The following is a 27,149-nucleotide window of genomic DNA, read 5'->3' as shown; positions in this document are numbered from 1 at the left end:
GTTCCAAGATGTTACAAGAAATAATTATCTTTATTACCCAATGAATATTTTCAACTAAGGTCTTGGTTTTGACATGATTAAGTGAAGTACATTTACAAAATGTAAGGCTTAATAAAACATTACATGTTGCCCAGCAAACTTCCTGGGACACTCTGCAGACCTTTAGCATGCACAAGGATTTCTCTAACTGGAGGCAAAATTGTGAATTTAACACACCTCCACAGAGCACCACAGGGACATGCAGGATTGAAATTAGAGCTGGAACCAGGCTTTGCAGCACAGTACCAAAACTAATCATCATTGGTTTTGAAAATTCTACCATTGGGGCATACTGCTGAAATACATTGACATTATCAACAAAATAACTTGGTTTTCCTTGGCTTAGGTATGCTTGACTTTGCAGTCCTATGGTTAAACAGAGAGATCAGTTTCAATGTCTTAGTCTCATTTTTTATTTCTGTATTTATTTTTTAGCATAACCAGCACTCTGTATGTTAGAAGAAAAGGAACATTGCATTTGCTTTTTGTGTTTTTAGTTACCATTCCACTTTATCTTTACTATGCCTACACTATAACAACTTCTAGGGAAGGTGGTCTGAATCCAGCACAGGCTGCATGATAAATAGTTTGACTTTTCTTCTTTAACATTTTTAAAGCAGGTTACTGCTAAAAAAACCAGAGCAATAATTTTAAAACTTATTTGAAAGAGTTAAAATTTTAGAGCATCTGAAAGTCTGGGAGAAAACTGTGATCTTCTTGTACAACATAAGCATGCCCATAGGATAAAACCACATCTATGGACAGATACATGTCTGCAGTCTGCTTCAAATTCATATTTTTGTTCTGCGCCCTCTCAGATCTGTCAACTCTGTTTGTTCATATCCCTATTTCTACAAAAATGTGGCAATTTTTTGAGCTTGCTGCAATCCTGCAAGTGACTCTGTTGGCAGATCTGCTGAGAAGGGAAGTGGTAATCCACAAAGTCCTGCTGGAGCAGCAGAGAAGGTGGGAGAGGGTGAGCTGCCAAAGACCACCTCTTCCTCTGGCACAGCTCTTGCTGACCTGCTGCTCCCGGCTTCACTGTGGTGCAGTACCCAGAGCAAGAATACTGAGAAACCACAGAGCTAACACTTCTGTAGATGGGCCTCTCTACCAGCCAAGTCCTTTAGCAGGCCATGGACATCAAAGACTGTTTAATTAATGAATAAAATATTTAATCTGATTTTTATGTTTATTGACAACTGGCTGAACATGAACCAGCAGTGTGCCCAGGTGACTGGGAAAACCAATGGCATCCTGCCCTGTATCAGGAATAGTGCGGCCAGCAAAATTTTGTCCCCCTGCAGTTGGCACTGATGAGGCCACACTGTGAATCCCGTGTTCAGTTCTGAGCCCATCACTACAAGAAGGACATTGAGGTGCTGGAGCAAGTCCAGAGAAGGGCAGTGGAGCTGGTGAAGGGTCTGGAGCACAGTGAGAAGTGGCTGACGGAGCTGGGGGTGTTTAGCCCGGAGAAAAGGAGGCTCAGGATAAACCTTACACCCCTCTACAACTGCATGAAAGGAGGTTGTAGTTAGAAGAGGGTTGGTCTCTTCTCCCAAGGAGGTTTTTCCTCACTCAAAGGGCTGTCAAGCATTGGAACAGGCCATCTAAAGAAATGGCGGACTCACCATCCCTGGAGGTACTCAAAAGATGTATACATGTAGTAGTGATGGGTATGGTTTAGTGGTGAATGTAATAGCGTTGGGTCAAATTGTACTTATTTATCTTAAGAGTATTTTCCAACTCAAATGATGCTATATACTTATTGTTCCTTGGCTGAAAAGCTTTAAATGCTTCATATTTTTATATTGTAATAAACTGCAAAAAGCACTGTGAGAGCCTTTTTCTTCTGAAAAAAAAAAACAAACTGAAGTCACAAAAAAATTGTGACTAACAATCCAAATCAATGGACAGATGCAAAAAACTTGCAATCCATGATATTATTACAGAAGAGAGTAGGCATACTTCATGTGTAAATACTTCACTGATAATTAGCAGTTTTCATACTCAATTTGTTTTGAAGAACTTTGAGACAATGTCAGGAAGAAACTAACTATATAAAATTACTTTATCAACATTGATATATTTTCTTTATTTTGGATGACGTGTAAAGGTCAAATGGGAAAGAAAATAAAGTATTGATATACAGTCTTGTTAACTGACATAAAGAGTAAAAAGATGCCATTTTGCCATTCAAAATGACACTTATGACTGATTTAGAGCAATGCCTGGATCATGAGCTAATGCAAATCAGCACAGACCCATTTAATTCCCTGGAGCTGGGCCAGATACAGCTAAGCACAGATCAACCTTTTGTGTATGAAGTAAAAATATGCATGTAGTAACAGTCAAAGTGATTTTGTGGCAGTTTCCCTTTCTCCCAAAGAGGAATGTGAAACCCTGCTATGTCCTTCTATGTTATTGCATTATTTTACCCCCCATTAAATGTTTGGAAAATGCAAGAGAAAATTTATGTTAAATTCTGCTACTTATGTAGTTACATAACTTCATTAACTATGTAATATATGAAAGGTTTAACGAAACTTTCCTTAAAGCCAGCAAACACTGACTTTAACTGTTGATCTTTCATAAAAATGGAAGCACTGGCTATCTAGCCAATTTTAATCTTTTACATTTATAACTAAAACAGCCATTGTAAACCTCATTTTTGTGACTTAATAAATCCCATCTTTACCTCTGTGTTAGCCATGAACAACTTAATTACCCTAATTTGTGTGTCTCTTTGGCTTTGTTATAAATTTAATCTTGTTGAGGATTTTTTTTTCCTATGTGCATGGACATTGAGTTCCTTATGCAGTATTGAATTATATTATCGTAAATACTGAAGATGATGACAAGTTTCACCACAATTAGAAAACCTGTTCACTGTGCAGCTGGTTCAGGTGCAGACATGAAGCAAGAACTATCTCACTTATTATTAATAATGAAAATTGCCTGTGGCATTTTTAAATCCTGTTATCATTGCTCAGCTTCCCTGTCCTGCATTACTCTACCAGCAGTCGTTGCTACACGACAGTGTCCAAACATGAGTTCTGTTCAATACAGAAGCTACAGACAGATTCATTACCTTTCCTGGCATGTAGCCACACAAAAATTACTGAAATAGATTCGTGAATGAAGCTCGGACCATGGGAACTCTATCTTCCCCACTACATCGTGATTTAGTGCAGACCTGCAGGAACAATGCTTGAAGAAATTAGGTTCAACTGAGAAAAAAAAAAAGGTCTCTAGACTGAAGTTCAATATCATTAGATTGCTCTGATTGCTGTGTAGAAATCAATTGTATTTATGTTCCCTTATAAATGCCCCGATAGTGCCACCTTAACCCCTTCTATACTACAAAGAGTGAATAACATGCAAGGCTGGATTTATTAAGCCTTTTTTATCTACTTTCTACCTCTCTCATTGGTGGCAATGTCATATATTGATGAGTTTTGTTTAAGCAGAATTAATATCAGTTGAATCACCTTTTTGTGTGTAAATGTTTCAGCATCGTTATTCTGCGCAACCAACCAAGGTTTCCTCTGTTATTTTAACTTGAAATTAAATTCTGCTAAACAGAAGTACTGACTATACAAAACTTCTAGAGCTTCTTTAGGGTCACTACAATTATTCTTTTTCCCAATTATACCATTGAATGAAGATTTAGTATTTTCCAGAGAGTTTTCTGATAAACCAGTCTCTCTGTTCCTTGCAGGTTTCAGCCTGGGAGTGGAGGAGACATCTCAGGGAAGAAACACCCACTGAACCTGGAAGACACAGGGATAATCTTAAGGCAGGTTCATCTCAGGGCACAGAAAAAACTGCCAAGCATGGCCAGACCCAGCATAGACATTTCAGAAGTGCTAGTCCCTGTGCAGAGTAGTCATGCAGAAACTAGTCTCTGGACCTGGAGGATGATGGTGAGAGGCTTTGAGACAGCGTTTGAGCACAGTGTGCGGTGCAGCGCTCTGTGCCTGAGAGCACCTGCAGTGCTTTGTGATTCCAGCCTCATCTGCACATTAGAATCCAACTCACCAACACACATCTTAAAATTGCTTCTATTTCACTCTCCATCACCCTAAAGTAAAAATACAGTTCCACCTACTGGTGGAGACACTGTTGGCACTGATGGTTTTCTAGTCATCAAGCCTCATTGGGGCCCAGTGAACTTCATGACACTGAATTCTACACAAGAGCATAAGTAAGTCAGAAGCCCTGGAGTCTTCTCAGCTACAGCACTTCCAACATGACATTAATTGCTGAAATCACATCAGCACTAGAAAAACCAGAACAATATTTGCAGAAAATAAAACTGTAATCCCAATCCAAACACTCATCTGTTTACAGAGCTTCAACATAGTAACCTGAAAGGCAATGTGCCATTAAAACCTGCTTATTTACAAGTCATACATATGTTTAATGTATTTAGTGTTTTGGCTATGGGTATCTGAAACTACATGTAGAATTAATAGGATTGAGAAGAATTACAGATGATGACAATGCAAGATGCAAAAAGAGATTATAGTTGGCCTACTAAAACAATAATCCATTAGTGCATTCTCCCATCAATCAAGGTTACTTCGCTGGAATACAGAATGACAGGAAAAAATATCCATGAAAAAATATTGACATTAAACAAATATAATTGTCATGAAGTCAATGACAGCTGTGTAATTGGCTTTTAAAGGAGGGCAGAATTGACACCATTGTGTTGAGTTTATCCAGAATTTGTCCTGAAAACTTCTTCACAGGTTAGTGAGGCCCTAGCCACTGTCAGATGAGGAAGTGGCCAGGCCTAGTAGGACTCATTTTCCTCTGTTTGAGAGCTTTAAAAAATTCCAGGGTAAACCAATAAAGAAAAAAATAAGTTAGTTTTGCTTTGCAAGACTTATAAGAAAACTGGCAGTTTTATACCAGATTAAAAAGGTGTATCAACTCTTTTGTGACATATAACAAGGCATATGTCCCAAACACTTAGTGTCACCACATATTCACAGAATCACTGCTCAGCACTGAACATTGACATCTTTCAGACAGCATGACAGGGAAAAACCCTGGAGAATGACAGAAGTAAATGTGATCAAGGTTCAATACTAGTTGGATGCAGAAACCTTCTGAGATTCCTTTCATAGCTATGATTTTAGGATAACAGATGCATTTCAGCTCTTCAAAGACAGCAGTAAAGCATAAGCCAGAATTTAGAAGATTATTCACTTTATCTGTTATGTTGCATATCTTACTCAAAACTCCTGTATGTGGCTCCCATGGTGTATAAGGTTATACACTTCCTTGTATTATTTTTATTCTTTAAATTTCAATGCATGTTTTCTTTTCTGGAAAATGGAATTACTGTCTTCAGGGTTGGAAAGTCATAGCAGCAGAAGTGTTTAATTTGCTTCTATCATCAGGAGGCTCACCTGTGCTGAGCTTTTGTTTTATGATTAAATCCATAAACTCAGTCACCTGGGCTGCAAGATTTAACTTGGTTCCTATGGTTGCTAATGGCATTTTTTCCTGCTGCCCTTGGTTATAGAAACGAATTTATGAAAATCCTGGAGTCCCAGGGGCTGGACTGCTTTCCTGGATTCTGCTTTTTGTGAAGCAAAGTTAGAATGTAATTCATAGAATGTAAAAACTTTAGCTATGTCTGAGTTGTGACAAAGATACAAATTCAAGTTTCAACATTTGCCTCTTTTTGCTGCTTAAGAACCTTTTTTTTTTTCTTTTACAAAAATGGGGCAGGTACAAGATTCCAGATTGAAAAATTAATCACTCAAACTTCAGAGAGCATTATTTTCCTCATTCTTTTGCTATCCAGCAGTGAAATATGAAAGGTGAGGTATGCAAATACCATGTTCTCTTTTGAAGTATATGCTAGTATCCTCATGGGGCTTTTCTTGAATCTCTGGCCACTACAGATGCACTCTTGCACATTTCTAATGGAGGAGGAATGCAGCTACTTAAACCATTTTGCAAAGTCATAATTGATACTGAGTTGAAGATTCGTTCAGTGTCTTAGAACTTCATAATCAAGGCATTTTCCACTAAAAATGTATCCACAATTCACTGAATTTTTAAGCATCAAAATATGTTATGTTATATTATTTAAAAACGTTAATAAATTTAAAATTTACTTCAGCCAAATGGCATACACATTAAAATAAAGAGGAAATTTCCACTTATGGTGTTTTATCTATTATAAAAAAATCCTGTTACTACAGTTAAAAAGCATCTGCAATATTAAGAAAACAAGTGAGCATACAATACTGAATATATAGTTATTTACAATATTTTGTTTCAGTTTCAAAACATAGCCATTCTAGTATTTGTCACTTCTTGTGCTTGTAGGTAGGGCTAGTAAGCTTTTGCTGAGGTGAAGGATAATACTGACTGCCACTGTTACTTTCATCTCCCTCTAAATCTCAAAATCCATCACCAGGTCAAGGAAATCCTCCTCTAATAACCACGTCCTTCCTTCAGAATAATTCAGAGAACTGCACAGGGGGCTGGCTCTTGGTGAAATCAATCAATAAGGAATTTATTTATTAAATGTTGACTATGTTTAGCTTTTCATGGTGATTCTGCTTATGTAGTAAAGAAATGTGGCTGATTTAAAGGACTGAAATCTCTAGTAGAAGCAGCAGATTACATTCCCAAGGTAAGCATGCACACTGCTTGTTGAAACTGCTTATTGCAGAACTATTGCTGAGGACTATTAGCATGTTAGAAAAGACAGATCATGCTGTAGCATGCTGCAGATTTCAGTGTTTATGAAGATTTTTGCTGCTTTTTGTAAAGAAAAAAAATAGATCTCCCAAATCTGTTCCAGGGTATCCTTACTTAAAGAATTTTCTCTATGAAAATAATGATTAGAGATGTGGTGGGCCAGTAAGAAAGGGAGAAATACGTAAAATAGGAGAACAGAAGAGAGAGAAGCTGGTCTTCCACTCATCACAATCCTGTAAAAGGCACAATCTGTTTCATTTTCTTGCAGACCTAAAGATTTTGATGTATAGTGATTAATAGAATTAGTTTTCAGCTCATAGTGCTTGAAAACTCAGTTGTTTATCATAGTAGTTACATTTTAAAAAAATCCAAGTAGTTAAAGGAAACTATTTGGGATGATACAGTAAAAACCATATGGTAGAAATCTAAAATATGTCTATAGAAAGAATCTATGACTTTTTGAATTTACTACCTAAATGTGATAATGTGAAAATGTGCATCCCAATATTAAAAAGCACTGTAATAAGTTGTGACAATGTATCAGTTAAAGAAAAAAATATGTGTGACTGCAGAATAGAAATCATGATAGTGGTAAAATTTAGGAAAAATTTTGAAAGGCTTGAAAATGCTTTAAGATGAATTTGGACCCAGTGAGTTTAATGTGATATTTTCTACTGTACCCAGTATGGGCAAATGCTGTAACAAGGTAACAGCAGTCCCCAAACTAGATTTAATTTCTGTGTCTTGCACTGGTCACATGCTGCATTAGCACTTCTGTGTCCTAGATTTGGGAACTTAAACTCCCCACAATTTGCTTTTAGACTAATGGAATTTGAAGATACTCTTGTGCAACACATCCTGACTGACAGGAAAAGAACCTGGTGCAGCACTTACCTAAGCTTGACATTCAAATTTGGTATTTTGAGACTACAGGGTCGTTAATACTTCAGTTTCTATGCCACTTACTGTTTTCAGTGCCTCAGTAATATGAAATGTCCAGTCCTGCCTCAAATGGCAGCTCCTCTTTCCCAGCAAACCCTATGCATGGCTGCCATGGCTGCTTCCCCAGAACACACGGTATCCCACACTGTCCCTGCTTACAGCAGACACCAACAGAAACAGAGGGACTTGTTAATTTGAAAAAATGCAAAGAAATTCCTACTAAGCTGAAGAAGATGGAAATGTAGAGGACAAAGATTTTTTCCCCCAGCCTTCAGGCTACATACTCTGGATTGGTGTAATTTTGGACATGTTCTATTTTACCAAACTTATCATCATGTTTAAACTCTAGAACAATTGCAAATCAGTGTGTCTGGAGAGCACAACATCAATTTTTTTCTTTTTTGAAACTCAGGAAGACTCAAAGAACAAAAGTAAACATTAAAAATATATGCCTATGTAGAAATGCTAACATGAACTGACTGGTTTAGAGCCCACTCTGTTGGAGAAATTATTTCCCTTGAGATTAATGCATTTGAACTTGTCTGGTGCTGGGGTTGGACACAGCTTTATTTTGCAACATTATTTGTGTGGTCCTGTGGAGGATATAGGTTTAATCAGGATGGAATTGTGTGTGCCAGCATTAATAGGGCTTTCAGAGCACTTGTAAGCAGATATAAAGCTACTTAATTCAACCTGGTGTAATTTCAATCCTCTCACTTTCAAGCAGTAAGTCACTGGAAACCCTGGTTTTAGTCTCCTGATGATTCAGCTTTTAGTCTCCTGATGAATCTAACCTGAAGTTTGCTATGTCTTAGAATATTTTTATGTCTATTTATCTTAGACCTGGTCCATGCTGGTAAGCATTAAATGACTGCCCAGTAATACTGGACTATATTTAGGACTATTCATGGAATAACACATCTTAATCTTCAATCTTTATCTTTCTATTGTGTAGAATATTAGATCTCAGCTGGTCAGAGCATGATGTTAATAACACCAAGATTGTGGATTTGATCCCTGTAGGGGCCTTTCACTTAAGGGCTGGGCTTAGTGATCCTTGTGGGTCCCTTCCAAATCAGAATATTCTGTTATTCTGCGATCTTGCTGTATTATTTTTTGCACCATGTGTCATTCATGTCTGATGAGTGCATAGATTTCCCCTCCTGTTTCCTGTATAGGCATATTTTTAGTTTCATTGACAAATAAGGGAAGTCAAGTCTGACAGTGATGTCAGCCGTATCATTCCGCTCCTCCTTCGTGGTGTGCCAGAATACACTGCTTTAAGACTGATTCCTATGGCATGTGACTTCACTTATCAGTGGTACAGACACTGATTTGTCAATTTGTAACTTACAGAGATCTCTATATTCTGATTTCACACACACACACACACACACGCACACACACACATATTGTTATTGCAGTGGATAGCAGTACCAATATCTGTTTTATAATTCTCTCTAAATGGCCATGGCAAGAGCAAATCATACTGGTAGAATTCATGCCTGAAGAGCTGCAGTCTCACTGATGCTAAGACATAACTGACAGCACTCTAGGAATAAGTGGTGAAAAAGGACAGCAGAAGTTAATTACACCAGTGCTAGAAAATTATGCAGTAGAATGCACTGTATTAGCTATAAGACATTTTCGGGGTTTTTTTTTCCCTTGAGATGAACAGACAAGACATAAAGAGCCTCTAACAGTTCTATTTAGGTGTTTATATACCATGTGCTATATGAATAAGGAAATCACTACATTAGTCTTACCTTCTTACTTACAGAACCCACTCTTTGATCTCAACAGAGTGTAAGTCCCCATTATCAGATATACTGAGATCTTTTGGACCTACAACCAGGGGATACTTTTTAGCTGGGTTTTCAGGATGCCATCTGTGCATAAATCTGTTTCTCCATCTTGATACAGTGTTTCAAGCCTTTGGTCCAAAACTCAGAGAAACAGCGGTAGATGTTTCAAACACAATTGTTTAAATATTTTCAAAGTATGTGTCAAAACTCAGGAGAAAGACCTAAATTCATGCTTCCCTAAAGATGTGTACAACATTCCCTTTAGCAGGAGTTGCCAGGTCATTTTCTTGTCTGATGGGAATGTCATGGGAGACAGGAAACTGCAAATATTCTTGTTGGTCTTCGGGAAAGCAAGAATGTAAAGGATTCATTCTTAGGGAAAAAAATAAAAAGCTACTTATTCTAGTGGTGAAATGACTTGATCCTTTTTTTATTCAGTCTTCAATTACCCAAGTTAAAACAAACCTGACCATGAAGGTTGGAGTGATTGAGACCCATCACTCCCATACAGTTGTTCCCAGTGTGGTAGTGCATGACACCAGCAAGGACCTTGGACTGATACACAAAGGAGAAGACAGGTATGTTAAATATATTTTGTGTTAGTTTGGGTTTTTTTAATTTGATGATTTACATAGGATTATCTAAGTGTATATACTTGCTATCATACAATTTTCTTCACTTAGTAATAAACTTAGTTTTTAAGTAACAAACTAAGTTTTTAAGATTACAGTATATTGCTTATTGTAAATATTTAGGAGATTTTTTTTTAAATTTCAGCAGATATATAACTGTGCTGTTTTGTTGTTTCCCAGGCAACAATATCTACCTGGAGTATTTGCATGCTACAATATTAACAATAATAGTAATAAAGATGAGTAAGTATCTTTGCCATTTGACAAAATGAGAGTACTGCAATTTTGATTAAAAAAGCAGACATAAATAATTATAATAAATATATAATTGTTTCATTAGAAACAGTTATGTCATTCAGGTAAGCCCAAAAGAGACTGCACATACATTTCAACTTCATGCACATCAGTTATGATGACCATCATCCTTATTACCAAAGTTACTGACATCGTATCTATTGATTTAAAACAAAAATAGTTCTAGGTGAAATAACAGGCAATAAGAAAAACACTTTTTTTGAAGGCTAAACACATAAATAGAATGTTATCCTTACTGAATTCAGATGCTTCTAATAAATAGATGTTGAAGACACAGGATGTGCATCCCATGACCCTATCATATTTTCCTTTTTTTTAGAGAGGAGAAGAAAAGGAAAAAAGAAAAGAAGAGGTAAGATGAAGAATAATATTACTATTTCTATAGATTTACGTTTTTTTTCTACATGTGTTTTACTTGGTCCTTAACAATGGAAAATGTTAATCTATTTCTTAGTAAGCCAGAAAAAAAAAAGGATGGAGAAACACAAAAGACCAAAGAAAAAAAGGAGAAAAATAAAAATAAAGATAAGTTGAAGAAGAAAGAAAATACAGAAGAGTAAGTATTTTTTGTTCAGGTCCAGTTATGCTATGTAATAAAATTGTTTTTGGTGAAAGAACAAATTCATTCCCAGATGTCCTGGAAAGATGTTTATACCTTAGTGAATGAGTGTACAGACTGCTGTTGCTCTCCCTAGAGTAGAGTTGTTTTGACTTAACGTCATATGTGGACAACAGAAATATGCATGCATGGAGGTGATCATTAATCAAGATATATCTCCTTTGGATTCATTAGCTAATATTTTTTGTATAACACACTGCAGCAAATGATGGGCCAGTATAAAGCAACCTCTTCCACACACAAAGGCACCTACAAGCTAATAAACTCTTCTATGCTCTAAAAGTTGTTGCTTTATAGTCTGCTTGGTAAATTCATAATTTTCTGGCTAAGGAAGAGAAACTCAAAACATTGCAATAGAATCCTGTGTTGTATGATTTCCTAGTCTTTGGTTTCTTTATGTAAACGATGCCAATGTTTAATCTTCCTCAGGGCCAGACTTTTCCCTGTGAGAAAGGCATGATACATTTCATAATTTATATTTATCTAAAAATTAATAGTCACATAATCTTTTTTTTTAATGATACAATAGGTTATCAGACGAGAGAGTTATTTGGGTAGGAAAAAATAATTTAAAAATCACATGTGCCACTGTGAAGTGAAGTGAGACTGCCAAGCTAACTTTGGTCAGTAAAATTAAGATTCTAAATTTGTGTTATACCAAGTCGTACCAGCTTCATATCTTCCATGCATTTGAGCCAGGAAGTTTAACTTTGATAAAGACCATTTATTTCACAATAATAATTTCTGGAATGCTTAATTCCTCAAAAATGAGATGAGTATTTCAAGTCTCTCATTAATTTTTTTTTTTCCCTGTTTACCACTTAGGAAGAAGAAAGATATTTTCACCATTGATCCAGCAGGAAATATATATTACAACTGGTTGTTTTGCATCACAATGCCTGTCATGTACAACTGGACCATGATTATTGCTAGGTGATGTACTCCTTCAGTGACTACATAGAACTTCTGGAAAACCATAATATCCCTGACTAGATAAAAAAAAAAAAATCATTGATTCATACAAGTATTTAGTTTTTGTTTTATGGTAATTTACTTTTGTTTTTTCATATTCAGAGCCTGTTTTGATGAGCTTCAGCATGATTACTTAGTGGCATGGTTTATTATTGATTATGTTTCTGATGCCATTTATGTTGCTGATATGTTTGTACGGACAAGGACAGGTAAATATACTCAAGGATTAATTACTCCTTTTTACATATTTATGCCAGTTTTTTAAAAATCAAAACCCTACTACTTCTATTATTTGAATAGCCTCGATGAGGTGCAATAGTGAAAAAAAGACACTGAGTTAGATTTCTGAAAGACTGCAGCCTTACTGTAAAAGTAGGAGAAATTCTGATGAAATTTTATATATTACTCAAAGGACACATAAAGTTTGAGATATGCAGGTACAAGCTGTTCTGCCTGCAGCTGACTCACCCAGACAAAAGAAAGATGTAGTGCAGCCAAGAGAGGATCAGGGGTTCTGAAAAACCAGCACCTAAATCTGGTTTTTGTATTAATGGGAGATTCAAGTATTTGCTTGATTTTTAAGACCATTGAGCAAGCAAGACATCCCATTAACTTCAGCTACAACTATCTATTTTAAAATATTTACCTAGGGAGCTTTTAAGTAGAAACACTCAATATGGAACTGCAATTCCTGTGTTCAGATTTTTTTCCTCATAAATTACCCTTCCTATAGCTTGTGGAGGTTTCTTTGGAGGGGAAGATGGGGGTTTGTTTTCAGATGTTCACCATAGTGGAAAAGTAGAGGAAAATATTCAGATCTAGAATTGTTTATCTTTCATAGCTGAACCATATAACACTAAGCTGACTATTTGGAAATAAGAAATTAAATAGTAAAAAGTAAGAGAAATGTTCCATATGGAATTTGCATCCAAAATATTTTTTCAAAGTAGATTTGGACTGACCTTAAACTCAACATATTTGAACCTATAGCATTCTTTATTATTTAAAATTTTATTTTAGGTTACCTGGAGCAAGGTCTTCTGGTGAAAGAAGAACATAAGCTACGAGAGAAATACAAGAAATCTTTTCAATTCAAACTAGATTTTCTGTCAATCATACCAACTGATCTCTTATACTTTAAGTTAGGATTGAATTACCCAGAATTAAGAATAAACAGACTACTCAGAGTAGCTCGGATGTTTGAATTCTTCCAGAGAACAGAAACAAGAACAAACTACCCGAACATCTTCAGGATCTCTAACCTTGTCATGTACATTGTGATTATTATTCACTGGAATGCCTGTGTGTACTACTCCATCTCAAAAGCCATTGGATTTGGGGCTGACACGTGGGTCTACCCCAACACCTCAGACCCTGAATTTGCCCGCCTGACTAGAAAATATGTCTACAGCCTCTACTGGTCAACACTGACCCTGACTACTATCGGTGAAACCCCCCCTCCTGTAAGAGATTCTGAGTATTTCTTTGTGGTTGTTGACTTCTTGGTTGGAGTACTGATCTTTGCTACCATTGTTGGTAACGTGGGCTCAATGATCTCCAACATGAATGCTGCCAGGGCGGAGTTCCAAGCAAGGATTGATGCTATCAAGCAGTATATGCACTTTCGGAATGTGAGTAAGGACATGGAAAAAAGAGTTATAAAGTGGTTTGACTACCTGTGGACAAACAAAAAGGCTGTGGATGAAAGGGAGGTGTTGAAGTATCTGCCAGATAAACTAAGAGCAGAGATTGCAATCAACGTTCATCTGGAAACGCTAAAAAAAGTTCGGATTTTTGCAGACTGTGAAGCAGGTTTGCTGGTTGAACTCGTTTTGAAACTCCAGCCCCAAGTATACAGTCCTGGGGATTATATTTGCAGAAAAGGAGATATTGGACGAGAGATGTACATTATCAAAGAAGGCAAGCTGGCAGTAGTTGCTGATGATGGAATTACCCAATTTGTGGTCCTAAGTGATGGCAGCTACTTTGGAGAAATCAGCATTCTTAATATCAAGGGTAGCAAAGCTGGCAATCGAAGAACAGCCAATATTAAAAGTATTGGATACTCAGACTTGTTTTGTCTGTCTAAAGATGATCTCATGGAGGCTTTGACAGAGTATCCGGACGCAAAGGCTATGCTGGAAGAAAAAGGCAAGCAAATCCTAATGAAAGATGGGTTGCTGGACATTGAAATTGCAAATTTAGGAAGTGATCCAAAAGATCTGGAAGAGAAGGTCGCCTACATGGAACGTGCTATGGACAGGTTGCAAACAAAGTTTGCAAGGTTGTTGGCTGAGTATGAAGGTGCACAACAAAAAGTGAAAAAAAGACTTACACAAATAGAGAAAATATTGAAGCCAGTTATGGAGGAAGAATTCGCAGACTTAGAAGAAGCAGATCCATCCACAGATAAACCTGGATTGTCAAAAGCAGAATAAAAACAATGGAAGTTGCCAATAAGACTGAGGGTCAAATCCGGACTGGGGCTGAACACATTAATTTCTAATCTTTGTAGTACCTGACTATTAATTACAAAAAACCCTATTTGTTGAGACAATGTCACTAATCTCCTACAAGCAGTGCATTTGGCAGTTTTGGGGCAGAAAAAGAAGAATCAAGAATGAGAATGAAGATAACACTTTGCTCTTGCACAGACAGGTGTTATTATCTGCTAATGTGTTTTGTATTCTCTGTAATGCTGCTCTATGGCAGAGGCACATGCACTGTCATACACTGAAAAATATCGGAAGTTCTGCTGGTTGTTTTAAAATAATTTCTTTGTGTCTGCTTATGGAAAGAATGAAAGGTTTGGTAACAATTATATTATTTAAGCAATTAACCACTATATTAAATTTGTGTAAAAATGAGCACATTTTATTATCTGCTGATTAACATGAAATTAATGAAGCATGCAATATTATAAAAAGAATTAGGTATATCTACTAATATTATCTACTCTCATCTACAATGTAGATGAGAATACTGAAGGCTGTAAGATTTGGAAAATACTATTACTTCATTGGGTCCACCTTGGCTGATTTCTTGAAATATAAGTGGGCAGTTTGAAATACACCTTTTTTCAGGATAGTACATGCAAAGGCTGGAATCCAGAGAGGAGAAAATACAACTTTATGCAAGCATCAATATGAAAGATATGGATGGCTCATAATCTAGTTTTCTTTTCCCAATAAGAACAAATAATATACAAACAATATACAAATAAAATATACATTAAAGATTGTTCTGTTCTATGTAATCATGTGGCTGCAGAACATGGACTATCAAGTTTTGAAGATTTGTAATTAAAAATGTTTATGTCCCTAATGTAACACTTGTTTATGCTGGCAGAGTGCTAGGGGAAGACATGACAGCAACAGGCCAAACTCTTCCTACAGCACCTTCTGTAGATGCTGTTGCAGGAAGAATATTACTAAAGAGGCTGCTTTTTTCATAACTACTTCTGAGATAGTAAAGTCTAGAGATATATATGTTAGATTCATTTTTAACTGCTTTAAGATGCATTATCTCCTTGGACTTTCTCCTAATTTGTTTATTTTTCCATTGGCAAAAAAATGGTTTGCTCAGTTATGGTCTCAGCTGAGTATTTGCAGTTGGGTATTTTCAGTAGAATTAGATCATAGGCACATGACATTGGATAAGTTTGATGAAAAGGAGTGAAGAAAGGGACTGTAATGAGAGAATGAATAATTCTCTATTTAGAGAAATTTGATTATCCTGAGCAACTGGACTGCCACTCTTAAAAAATACCCATGTACATGTTACTGTCAATAATATTTCTTCACTTGCATTCTCTCCTTAATGAGATGGAGATAATATAAATTATGCATTTTTATAAAGCGCATTCCTTTCTGGCTGTTTTATTTTTTTGTAATGTTGATGCTTTCCAGAATGCCAGAGGTTCAGAAATAGCTCCTGATTTACTGCAAGGATGAAATTTTATGAAGTACCTATTGCATTGGATATATATAGAACAACAAGGGTAAATATAAACACAAAATGTCTGTTCATGCCCTGTTGATCCTGTGCTTTGAATGATAAATGGCTTCCTTAGGTGATAAGGGGAAAGGGTATGCCATCCTGTCAGTAGAGATTCTATCCCTGTACACAGGAACAAGGATTATTCTGGCATTTAGCTATAATTTGAGAGTTGGACTTTGCAATCAACACTCTTCCAGCTCACGTCTTGAATATAATTTGCAATCTGTATGCCAGCAGCAACCTATCCTATATGGCTACTAGGCACTTAGAAAGCACTTCTTTGTTGAAGTGCTTAAGACTTTTTATTAGAATAAATAAATGTGTGATATGAAGATTTAATTAAAAAAGGGACAGATATCTACTGTTAACTTTTTTTTCAGTATTGATTCTTCAGTCTAAGACATGAATTGTATTCACTAGCTGCCTCTTTCTTGAGAATAAAGACTTTTTAATTTAAATAATTTCAAAATAAAACAGCAAACCAGAATTTATCTCTAGTGGTCTATTTTCAGACTACTTATGGTTGGAAGTCTTCTATAACAACTTTTATGAGAAGGTATTTGCTGAAAAAAGGCTGAATGCAAAGTTTCCTCCTGGCATACAACATAATGTAAGTGCTATAAAGAAATGTCAATAAAATTAAAATTATTTCAACCTGCATTTATTTGTCAGAACTTAGGAGGCACACGGGTTCTTTAATATATCTTTCTGTGCGCTATAACTTTCTGGATGTGCTTCAGTCAAGTTTCTAAACAGGCTTTCTGGTCGGTCATACTCCAGGAGCTAGAAAGTTATAGGAGTTACAGGAGCTGTGAAGAAAATATCTGCAAGAGCCGCACGCCGCAGGAGCAGCCGCCCGACATTCCCTGCGGAGCGCAGGAGGCTCAGGGGGACCTGACCGCCGACACAAGTGCCCGAAGGGCGGCGGCAGCCAGGGCAGGGGGGGCCGTGTCTTCTCCTAAGCAACAAGAGACAGGACGAGAGGAACTGCTCCCAAGTTGCGCCACGAGAGGTTAGATTAGTTTAGATTAGTTTAGATTAGTTTAGATTAGTAACTAGGTTTCCTAGTTACTAGGAAAAATTTCACCCGAAACGGTTGTCAAGAATTGGAACAAGCTGCCCAGGGAAGTGGTGGAGTCACCATCCCTTGACGTATTTTAAAGCCGTACAGATGTGGCACCTGGGGACATGGTTCAATGGTGGACGTGGCAGCGCTGGGTTAATGACGGTGATCTCACACCCTTTCCAAGCTCCGTGACCCAGGGACAGAGCCGCAGCCCCAGCCCCGAGCCCGGCCGGCTGAGGCGGTGCCGGCGCGGGCCCGCCCGCCGCGCGGGGAGCGCCGGGAGCTGTAGTCGCGCTGCCGCGGGAGCACCGGCGGCGCCGCCGCCTCCACCGCCGGGCGGAGCGGCCAGGCCGGGCTGGGCTGGGCTGGGCCGGGTGCGGCGCTCCCCGGGCGGCTGTGCCGGCGGGGGAGGGTGGCGGAGGGTCTGGTCCCACCGCCGTCCTTCGCTCTCTGGCGAGGGACAGATGGAGGCTCAGTGGCGTCAGGGCGGCCGGGGCCGCGGCCGCGCCAGGCCCGGGGACGAGCTCGCCGCTCGCTCTGGGGCGGCCGCCCGGCCCCCGGCCGCTCGGGGCCGCGGCGGTGCCCGCGCTGCGGCAGCGGGGGCCATCGGCGAGGGGGCCAGCGGTGAGTGTCGCGTTCTGCCCCCTACCCGCGCTGCCGGGCTCCGGGCTGGGGAGCCGGGGACGGCCGGAGCCCCTGCAGGTGCGAGGTCGGCGCTGTCCCCGGCGTCGCGGAAAGGGAGGCTGGCGGGGCCCGGCCCCCTCCCGCGCTACTCGGCGGTGTCGAGCCCGTGTTCGCCATGTGCCGTGTCCTGCCTGCAGGCTCCTGCCGGGGAGATACCCGAGGCCTCGGGCAGTGGCGAGGAGCGAGGGGCTAAGCCCTCGCCAGGGTGCACTGAGTGGACCGTCTTCCTGAAGCAGAAGAGTAAAGTGTGAAGTAATGGATGAAATGTTTCTTTCTGGTTGGAAACAGCCAGGGGAGTTGCTCGGTGGAGACAGCCTTAGGGGTGCTGGTCAGGGAAACACTTCGCTCCGGTCAGGGAAAGGTGCAGGCTCTCGCTGTACGCGGCAGCTGTGAGTGCACGTTGGGGAATACAGCAGAGAAGTGCCAAAGACAGAGCTCTTTTCAGCGGCATCATAGTTTCTTAAGAAAAGCCTTAAAACTAAGCTTGACGAAACCGCGGTAAATATATTGGGTCTAATAGAAAAATCTGTGAAATAGTGTGGACACACTCTTGCACTAAAGATTTGTTGAATTCGAGGGAGATCAGTGAAAATAATAATTTAAGAAATAACCAGATGCTGGAGAAATACCTGTATGGTATCTGCAAGTTAGAACAACTGTGAATTTGTTATAAACAAAACTGCGCGTCCTGTTTTGTTTTTCTCTTCCTCGTGCTATGACAGTTGTGTTTGTGGGGGATGTCTGGGGTTTTTTTAAGTATCCTTTTCATAAAGCAGCATTATAGTTGCTTATATTTTGGTATGTTATGTTTGATTTGTCAGCAGTAATTGATAGATAATAATTCCTGCTGCGAATTCTATGGTAATGCACAGTAAAGAAGTAAATACAATTTAGCTCTTCTTGAGTGGTATTGAAATTGTAGTGATAAAATACTCTTAAAAAAAATCAGCAAACTCTTTAAAGAAAAGGACAATTGAAAGTATGTAGAACTGAATGTGGTGTTGACAATTAGCTATCATGGTATTAATAATAATTTTAATGAGTATTTTCTCTTAATAGAATTATCTTCAGTGAAGAAATTTGATGAAATTAAGAAGGCCAATCAGGCTGCAGCAAAAAAGCTAGTTGAAGACCAGTTAAGCTCCTCGTCTGAAGATGATGATGAAGATGCTGAAGCAAAACAAGGGAAGATTTTGGACAAAACATTTACTATTTACACCAGTCAAACTGGTAATGTTTTTTTCATTTATTGACTTTTATTTTGGTCTGAAAGCATAAGCAATGCAGTATCATTGTATTAGAATTTTACTGTAGTTGGAAGGAAGGTACTCTGTCATGATGTCTTACATTAAAAATGTTCTTTCCCAGCAGTTCATACTGGCTGTACTTCTTGTCTTTTCGTGCAGAAGCAATGGTATAGCTTTTAACTGGTGTAGCTTTTAACTGTCTTAAGTGTGGCGTTTTTAATAATACATGACTGGCTTTATTCAGAGAAAAAATACTTATGCAGTAGTTTGAACATGTACAAAATAACAGATCAAATGTTACTAATTGCTTTAAAAATCTTTATCCATTAAAGATGGAGATGCAAGTGAGCTGGAACGTACAAGACAGTACATGAATGAGGCTTTTCAGTCAGGGGCCATGACATGTCTCATCTGCATTGCTTCAGTTAAAAGGAACCAAGCTGTAAGTACTTTACAGTAATCTTATAGAGCAAAACAAATGTTACTGTCTGAATAACTTGTATTATATTATTCAGGTTATTCTTGGGGATCATAGCTTTAAAATGGTAAAAGTACTAAATGCAAATTTGGCATCTTTGGATTTTGAAACACTGGAAGACTTAAGTGGTTATATGTGTAACTTGTAATCAGAATGTGTCTTTTTTTTTTTTTTTTCGTGATATGTTTGTTCTCATTGTGTAAATTAGCTATTTTTAAGTTTTAGGTAGTAGCAGGTGATGAAGATAAGTGCTTGAATACCAGTGCTTGCAATTGTGTATTCAGTAAGCTATGGAGTAGCAAAGCAAAACATGAAATACTAGAACATTAGGAGATATTACTGTTAGGTTTACAGCAGGGAAACTAAGATAAACTTCACTGCTCTCAGTAGTGATTAGGGGAAAAAGGAGTGTGTGTCAGAGAAGTTTGTCCTATTTCATATAGGTGCATTTTATATGGAAAAGATTTCAGGACAAATGTTTTTTCCTCTTTCTGTTAGAGGTACATGAACCAAAAACATGTATAACTGTGATGCCTTGTGAAGGATGATCTGGAGCAGAGAGTAGGCAGAGCTGAAGGAATAAAGTAGGTATTTATTAAAAGGCCTCAATGGACACACCTTGGGCAGTACAAGAGCCTGGCCAGGGCTACACCCAAGATGGACCCAAAATGGTCACAAAAAAGGGACGACCGGTCATGAGGTCTCTCACTTTTATAAGTTCTGGTCCATTTGCATATTGCAGTTAATTGTCCAGCCTTAGGGTATGAAGTCCCATCCTCCTTGTTTTTCCTCTCTTCATTCCACTGTTGTTTGTGCTCTTGGGCCTGAAATTTGGGTTGGTTGTTCTTGGGTCCCCAGCTAGAAAAAGAATTGTTTTGTCTAAGCTACTCTGTGAAGAGAGCTTACCATCCCTTAATATGATGCTCAGAGCTCCACACTAAAGCAGTACAGAATCTGGAAAATATAAAAGCTAAAACCTGAGGCATCAGCTGTGTGTTTGACATGAAAAAAAAAATTAAGTGAAAAAATTTTTTTTTTCAGAAATTTCTGAAATATTTACATTTTTTATGACAGATATGCACAGACTACAAGTACCCAATGAAACTGTAGTCAGTAACTTCTTTCTAAAAAGAAATGCAATATATTTTGTATGAATTCTTAACATATTTAATCCATATTCTTTCAGACCTCAATGAGTATGTTTAGCTTCATATTTCTGTGGCTCTTGATAGAGTTAATCTTATCTTAGCAGAAGGGAGATGATTTGGTTACTTGAAAGCCTTCTTTTATAACTCAGTAGTTTGCTAATTATCTTGAATCTGCGTAATTTTGGCCAAGTCTGTTTGTTTACATCATGTCTCCTGCTTAGCTTTAATTTTGGGAAGTTAGTTACCATAGTTATAGAAACTTAGTCATTGGCACTGTCCTCTGTAAGTTACTGGAGAAAATATCTGCATTTTCACAGTATTATTTCATAACATTGTCTTAAGTTATTAAAAAAAATTAGTTAAATTTTTTTCTGCACTTTTCTTACCAAATTGTTATAGTTTTGGGTAAAGCCAAAGTCATCTTTATGGTGCCATGTGGCTTAATAAGGGAGAGTGGCATAAACTGGGCCTTGGGAGGTGCAGATTGGATTCTAGGAAGGTAATATGACAGTTGGAGTACCTTGCTCACAATGGTTGTGGAGTCCCCATCCCTCAGGACTTTCCAGCTTTGCTTGGCAAAACTGTCTGAACAGAGCTAAGCTGGCAGTAGTCCTTCTTTGAGCATCAGTTTGTGCTACATGACCTCTAATAGTGTTTAAATCAACATTTCTCTGATTATCTGAGTATTTTAGGCTCTGTTCAGCCTTCGCAAAAACTTCCCACGGGAGTTGGAAAAAAGGTTATAGGTATGAATCTATAACAGAAAAACTGTCTGTATATATCTAACAGTGGGTATAATCTATCTTTGGAAAACCATTTTTAAAGGGAAATATTTCTTCACATATTATGGCTCTTCATCAGTGGAAACAGAAACCTCCTTTAAAGCAATTGATGCTTGATGTCTGCTCTTTAGGTCTGGAGCTGTTGTGGATGCTTTTGTATATTTCATCTGGTGTGTATCCAAAAGTGGGCCAAGGACAGCCTCTTCCTTGTATCTTCTCCTCTGACAGATGATGATTTTGGGAAGAAAGACTATCCCTGGCCATGGTGAGCTCCTCATGGTACATTTGCGAAGTTACTTCTGTTGGGTAAACCAGGCAAACTGGTATTCCTTTAGAAGGAGTGGTACTTGTACACCAAGTGCACAACAACAACAACAAAAAAAACTGGTTCAGAAGGCTGACTTTTCTTTCCTTTTTAAAATTATATAAGTTTTTGTTGACATGATTCAGAAAAATTTCACAGTGATACTAAAACCTTGCTGCATCAAATTAGTTTTAACCTCTGAGAAGGTAACTTATCTGTTATGTGTCTCAGCTTCTGACATTTATTTCTGAATAGCTTTACATATTTTTAAACTTTTAAAGTTGGCACCATGAAGTAAGTTTAAAAAATATTGTCAGATAGCAAGATGTAAGGATTTTTTTTTTTTTTTTGTCTCATTATAATCTAAGCATTAAGTCAGGTCTTACAGTTTTCCTTGAGATGGTATAAAGAAGAAGGTAATAATGGGGCTACATGAATAAAATTTCCAAGCAGGTTTGTTTAGGAAATAAAGTGTCAGTTGTTGCCTGGCAGTATCTCAAGTTGATAATGCCTCTTTAGGCAAATGATATTTTATTTTACATGTAAGGACATGCTAAAACTATGCTGTCACTATACAGAAATGGTTAATGGTCTGTAATATATCGGGGCAAATTGATGTTTTGTTTGATAAACATGAATGCATAGGTCTTTCAAAGTCTTTCTATTCTTCTCTGAGGGGAACCTTCTTGTCTGTTGTCTTTTCTCAGTGTAGACAGCAATGTGAATTGCTTTGTTTCTCCTTGTGTTGCCTGCCTTGTTCATGGCTTCTGTTGGGCCTGTGGCGCTTTATAAATTCCAGGCCTCTAGTGTCTATCTACCTTTAGCAAGAATTAATTTTTAAATTTCTATCAACATCAGGGGTGAACAATAAAGGTGTACATCTTTAATCTAAAATTTTTCAGATAAAATTCAAATTATTATGCTTGGTTTTAATAGCATTGCTAAACTTTGTTTTACATGACTAATAGACTGCTACTAGTAAACCCCTGGTGTTTAATCCTTTTTTTTTAATTGGTTCTATTTAAGTAGGTTAACTGTTGCATAGATTGTTTTGATATTGCTTGACATAAAAACTGTTCTGATTTTTGCTGTGCTTATTTTTGTCTGTATATATTCTTAGAGAAAAGAAATTGCATTAACAAGGCAATTCCTTTGACATTCTAATTAATGTATTGTAAAATCTTACATATAGAAATACCTGTATTCTGTGTTACTGTATATGTTTGTTATTCATCATAGTAGTTTTAAAAAATTCATTGATAGCACTGAAACAGTCTTGGAAAGCAAAAGTGTTAAAACTGCCATTTTTTTTCAAATTTTTTTAAGAAGTTGTTTTTGTTTTCACTCCTTTTTCCTTTGTTTAGTCCAAAATGTAGGTTTGAATACAAACGCTCTGAAACTCCCAGTAGGTATTACTGTTACTGTGGAAAAGTGGAGAATCCAGCGGTGGATCCATGGCTGGTACCTCACTCCTGTGGTCAAATATGTGAGAGGGAATTCAAACCCTCCTGTGGTCATAAATGTTTGCTGCTTTGTCATCCAGGTAAATCCTTTGTGTTTCTTGGTTGTGTGACCTGTATTTAGGTACCTGCTACACAGTTCAACTTAACATCTCTTAAGTATATTTAAGTTAATTATCAGAATAGAAGAGATGTAGTCAAGGCTGCATTTGCTGAATGGTCATTAGCAAGATACTGTTTTTCCTGTAATTAGGACCGTGTCCACCTTGCCCCAAGATGGTCACAACAACCTGTCACTGTAAGAAAGCCAAAGCAGTGCCCCGACGGTGCAGTGCCAAGGAGTGGTCTTGTCGCCTGCCGTGTGGACGAACATTGCTATGTGGACAGCATGTTTGTGAGAATCCCTGTCATGCAGGTAGAAAACCTTTCTTAAATTGCAGAGCAGTAGCTGTTTCTTTTGTTAAGACACGTCATTCTTTTGCAATTCCTACTCTGTGTCACTTTGCAATTGCATACAGGAGATTGTCAGCCTTGTCCACGTGTCAGTAAACAGCGGTGTATCTGTGGGAGACAGACAGCAGAGAGACTTTGTGCAAGCCCTCAGTGGCATTGTGATCAGGTATGTTCACACAAAGGTATATCCTTTTAAACAGATTTCTCACCTTTATAAAATTTGATTACTTGGTGTGTTAAAGATTGGAAAAACGTATTCAGTAAGAAAAAAAAATTAACTTTTGAAAGTGTACAAATCAAAAATATAAACAGCATTGTTTGAGAAGAGATTTAATTGGTGGCTCCATTAATTTTTTGTAATAGTTAAAATTTTACTGTTTTGGAATTGTTCTTGGGTTACTCTTGCAGTGAATTTAACTTTGTATATTCTTTTTCTTGTACTTGAGGTTGAAATTTTAGCTGTTGCCTTCAAAAATAAGAATGAAACCACAGCTTAACGGACAAGAGTTTCATGCTTAGTTTAGGACTCTAGCAGAATGGAAGCTTTGTGATTAGTTCTTTGAAGTATATTTGCAGCCTGTGCTTAAGACCAAGGCTATGGATTGACAGACTGGAAAAAATAAAACTAATTAAAAAAATTAAGTGGTGGAAGGGAGGCTTACCAGGAGATACTTGGCCATTCTGATCCCAGTAAAGAAGGTACTTGGCCTCTGTGAAGTATCAGTTAAAATACAGTTTATTCCAGCTGACACTGTAGAGAAAAGGAGTATAATCTAAAGACTAGCTTGTCCCTTTAGATCTCTGGGGTGCCAAACTGTGCAGCATTGAATGGGCCATGATAGATGTGCAGCATACAGTGCAGACCCCACTTTGGTTGTTGAAGGTTATTGTAGGATCTTCTTACAAGAGGAAAGCATCTTCGATCTACAGGCAAGCAGAAAGGGTATTCATATGAGAACTTCTTGCTGCGCTTTTAGATAAAGGCAAGGACATGCAGACAGCATAATCACTGGTACCAAGTGGGAGCTGCCTCCAATCTCTTCTGCTACAATAAGTTTATCCTGTGGCCAAAGTGTATGTGCAGCACAATGCAGGCCTGAAAGCTGAGCTGTATGTGCAGCCCAGCGCAGACCTGCAACTACTCAGGTTTTGTGAATCACTAACTCCTCACTGTACTGTGGCCTTCCAGGCAGGATTGCTGCAGGGATGATCAGTTTTATTGAGTGAACTCAGCAAATACAACATTTATTAAGAAAATTCAGGAAAAGTGAAATTCCATCCAGAAGCATTTTCACTCTGCTTTTTACCCTTGTCTTGCTTTGGCTTGGTATGTAGTTCTATTACATTGCATTCACTGATTTCTCTGAATTTCTCAGGTGTGTGGGAAGTGTTTGCCATGTGGCAATCACACATGTGAACAAGTTTGTCATGCTGGTCCCTGTGGAGACTGTCCTCGTTCTGGGAAAAGGTCCTGTCCATGTGGAAAAACAAGTAAGCTAGTTTTTTTTTTTTTCCAATGATAAATTGAATAAAAAGTCCTCCAGTCTTTCACAGTCAGTTGTTTAGGCTAATTCTGCAGGGCAGGGTTTATAAAAAGTTCTTACTGTCAACCATGACAGTACATTAACTTTTTTGGCATAGCTTTCAAAGCTTTATTTAGCACCAGTGGTTTAATTTTTGATGTGAATAGATAAGTAAATCTAAGGAAGCTTTTAAAAAAACAAAAGACAACAGTCATTTGAACTTACTATACATTGCATTTTTTTCCTAAATATTTTGGTTTTTTTTTCGTTCCCTAAATGTTTACTTGTACTTTTCTCTCTTCATCTAGAATTTACATTGCCTTGTACAGAAGATGTGCCCACCTGTGGCGATAGTTGTGACAAAGTTCTGGAATGTGGCATCCATAAATGTTCACAGCGCTGTCATCGGGGTCCCTGTGAAATATGCAGGCAGGTTAGTCTTACTTTATCAGGTTCACATTTTGTTTGGGCTCTTAAACTATGTGCCTGGAACAGTGCAAGTCACCTAAGGAAAATGAAATCATATCTTTCACAAAATCTGTCACTTTGTTTATGAGAAGCAACGTGTTCTTTCATTATTCCCCTCCCACCCCAACAGAGCTCTGAGTAAGTAGTTGAGCACTGTATTGAGTTGAGGCTGCACCTGTGGATGAGTGTATTGCTTTAGCTTGGTTTTATTTTATTTTTTTTTAATTATTATGCCCCAAAAGATGATTTTTTCCCCATCTTTTCTAGCTTCCTTTTGGCTTTGTCTTTATATGATATTCCTTCATTAGTGAGATAGAAGGTGGTATAACATAACACTATTTTCTTCTTTGTAAGAAAATTAGCAGTAAGAAATTTACTGTGCTCTAGATATCTCTGGAGCTTCTGTGGTCTGGCCTACAAAGCCATTGCTCTGTCAGGTCTCATCTGTCTCTTCCTGAACCAGCTTTGGCTACAAAGTCTAGGTGATAGTAATCATCACTTGATAGCCTTGATGAAGGTCAGATAAACCTGCTCATCTGCTTCTTAAATTATCTGTATACGCTAGGGGAATCTACTTTCATGTGCAGGAGAGGTACTTTTTTGTATGAATTTGTTTTATGGTTACACTTATCATCTTGCAGGACACACTTGCCTTTTGGCCTTGTGTATGCAGTATATTGTTGCTTTTCCTTGAACTTTTCCTTTACAGATAGTAGTAGAACATTTTATTTTCCTTTTATTTTTTCTCTTATATGGACAACACCCTGCCTTTTTTCCCCTGTCCTGCTGCCCAGGAGGTTGAAAAGCAGTGTCGCTGTGGGAAGCACACCAAGCGCATGCCGTGCCATAAGCCATACCTGTGTGAAACCAAGTGCACTAAAATCCGGGACTGTCAGAAGCACCAGTGCCGCAGGAAGGTAATGCCCAGAGATCATCTGTCTCAAATGCATTGTTTAGCTGACTTGTAAAAAAAAATCTAATGAAATCACATCAACTTATTGCTTCACCTCATGTTACTATGTAGCAAGATGAGTTTTCTTCCATGTCACTGAAATTAGTTTTCAGTGTACCAGAATTCTCTGAAAAGGATGACATCGAGTAACACTCACTGGCCTTATAAACAAGGAGTGGATTTTTGACAACTGTACAGTTCCTGAAGGCAGTTTTGCTGTCAGATTCTTGAGTAGTCACAGATGCTTTATGCTTTCTGCAGCAGTTAAATCAATTTATTTCCCTACTTTGTAGGAAGAGCTGGGAAACACTTATAATTTTGTCAGGGACACACTATTTTTGACAGCCCAGCATTCCACCCCACATACACAGCAGTGCAAGCAGCAGTTGTCTGATGGTTGGGAATTGGAGTTTTGTTTCTCTTCTTATTTGAAGTCAAAAGTATCAGAAGTACTTTTCAGTTTATTCATTCAAGAGAGCCTGAAAGTTGCCTCCTATTTTTGAATTAATACTTTGGACTACTTACCACA

General features: G+C 38.0%; 2 protein-coding genes across 3 annotated transcripts in view; both read left to right on the top strand.

The window, feature by feature from the left end:
- Positions 1–9,989: 9,989 nt before the first annotated feature.
- Positions 9,990–14,494, top strand: CNGA1 (cyclic nucleotide gated channel subunit alpha 1; the record flags this gene model as incomplete). Its single annotated transcript, XM_084204486.1, has 7 exons — positions 9,990–10,114; positions 10,331–10,393; positions 10,785–10,817; positions 10,920–11,021; positions 11,910–12,017; positions 12,159–12,265; positions 13,077–14,494. 7 exons carry the CDS (start codon positions 9,990–9,992, stop codon positions 14,492–14,494), a joined length of 1,956 nt encoding a protein of 651 aa, XP_084060612.1.
- Positions 14,495–17,443: 2,949 nt separating this feature from the next.
- NFXL1 (nuclear transcription factor, X-box binding like 1) overlaps positions 17,444–27,149 on the top strand; it is a 44,985-nt gene continuing 35,279 nt past the window's right edge. For both annotated transcript variants that reach the window (XM_084204911.1, XM_084204910.1), the window contains exons 1-10: positions 17,444–17,745; positions 18,865–19,035; positions 19,385–19,494; positions 21,592–21,725; positions 23,129–23,307; positions 23,478–23,639; positions 23,743–23,843; positions 25,054–25,168; positions 25,509–25,633; positions 26,463–26,585. In XM_084204911.1, the coding sequence (XP_084061037.1) occupies positions 17,586–17,745; positions 18,865–19,035; positions 19,385–19,494; positions 21,592–21,725; positions 23,129–23,307; positions 23,478–23,639; positions 23,743–23,843; positions 25,054–25,168; positions 25,509–25,633; positions 26,463–26,585 (1,380 nt within the window). In that variant the 5' untranslated portion in view covers positions 17,444–17,585. The remainder of the gene's footprint in view (positions 17,746–18,864; positions 19,036–19,384; positions 19,495–21,591; positions 21,726–23,128; positions 23,308–23,477; positions 23,640–23,742; positions 23,844–25,053; positions 25,169–25,508; positions 25,634–26,462; positions 26,586–27,149) is intronic.

This window comes from Fringilla coelebs, assembly GCF_963513975.1.
Source record: "Fringilla coelebs genome assembly, chromosome: 4".
NCBI lineage: Eukaryota > Metazoa > Chordata > Aves > Passeriformes > Fringillidae > Fringilla > Fringilla coelebs.
The sequence above is the reverse complement of the archived record's forward strand: the minus strand, read 5'-3'. Positions and strand labels throughout refer to the sequence as shown.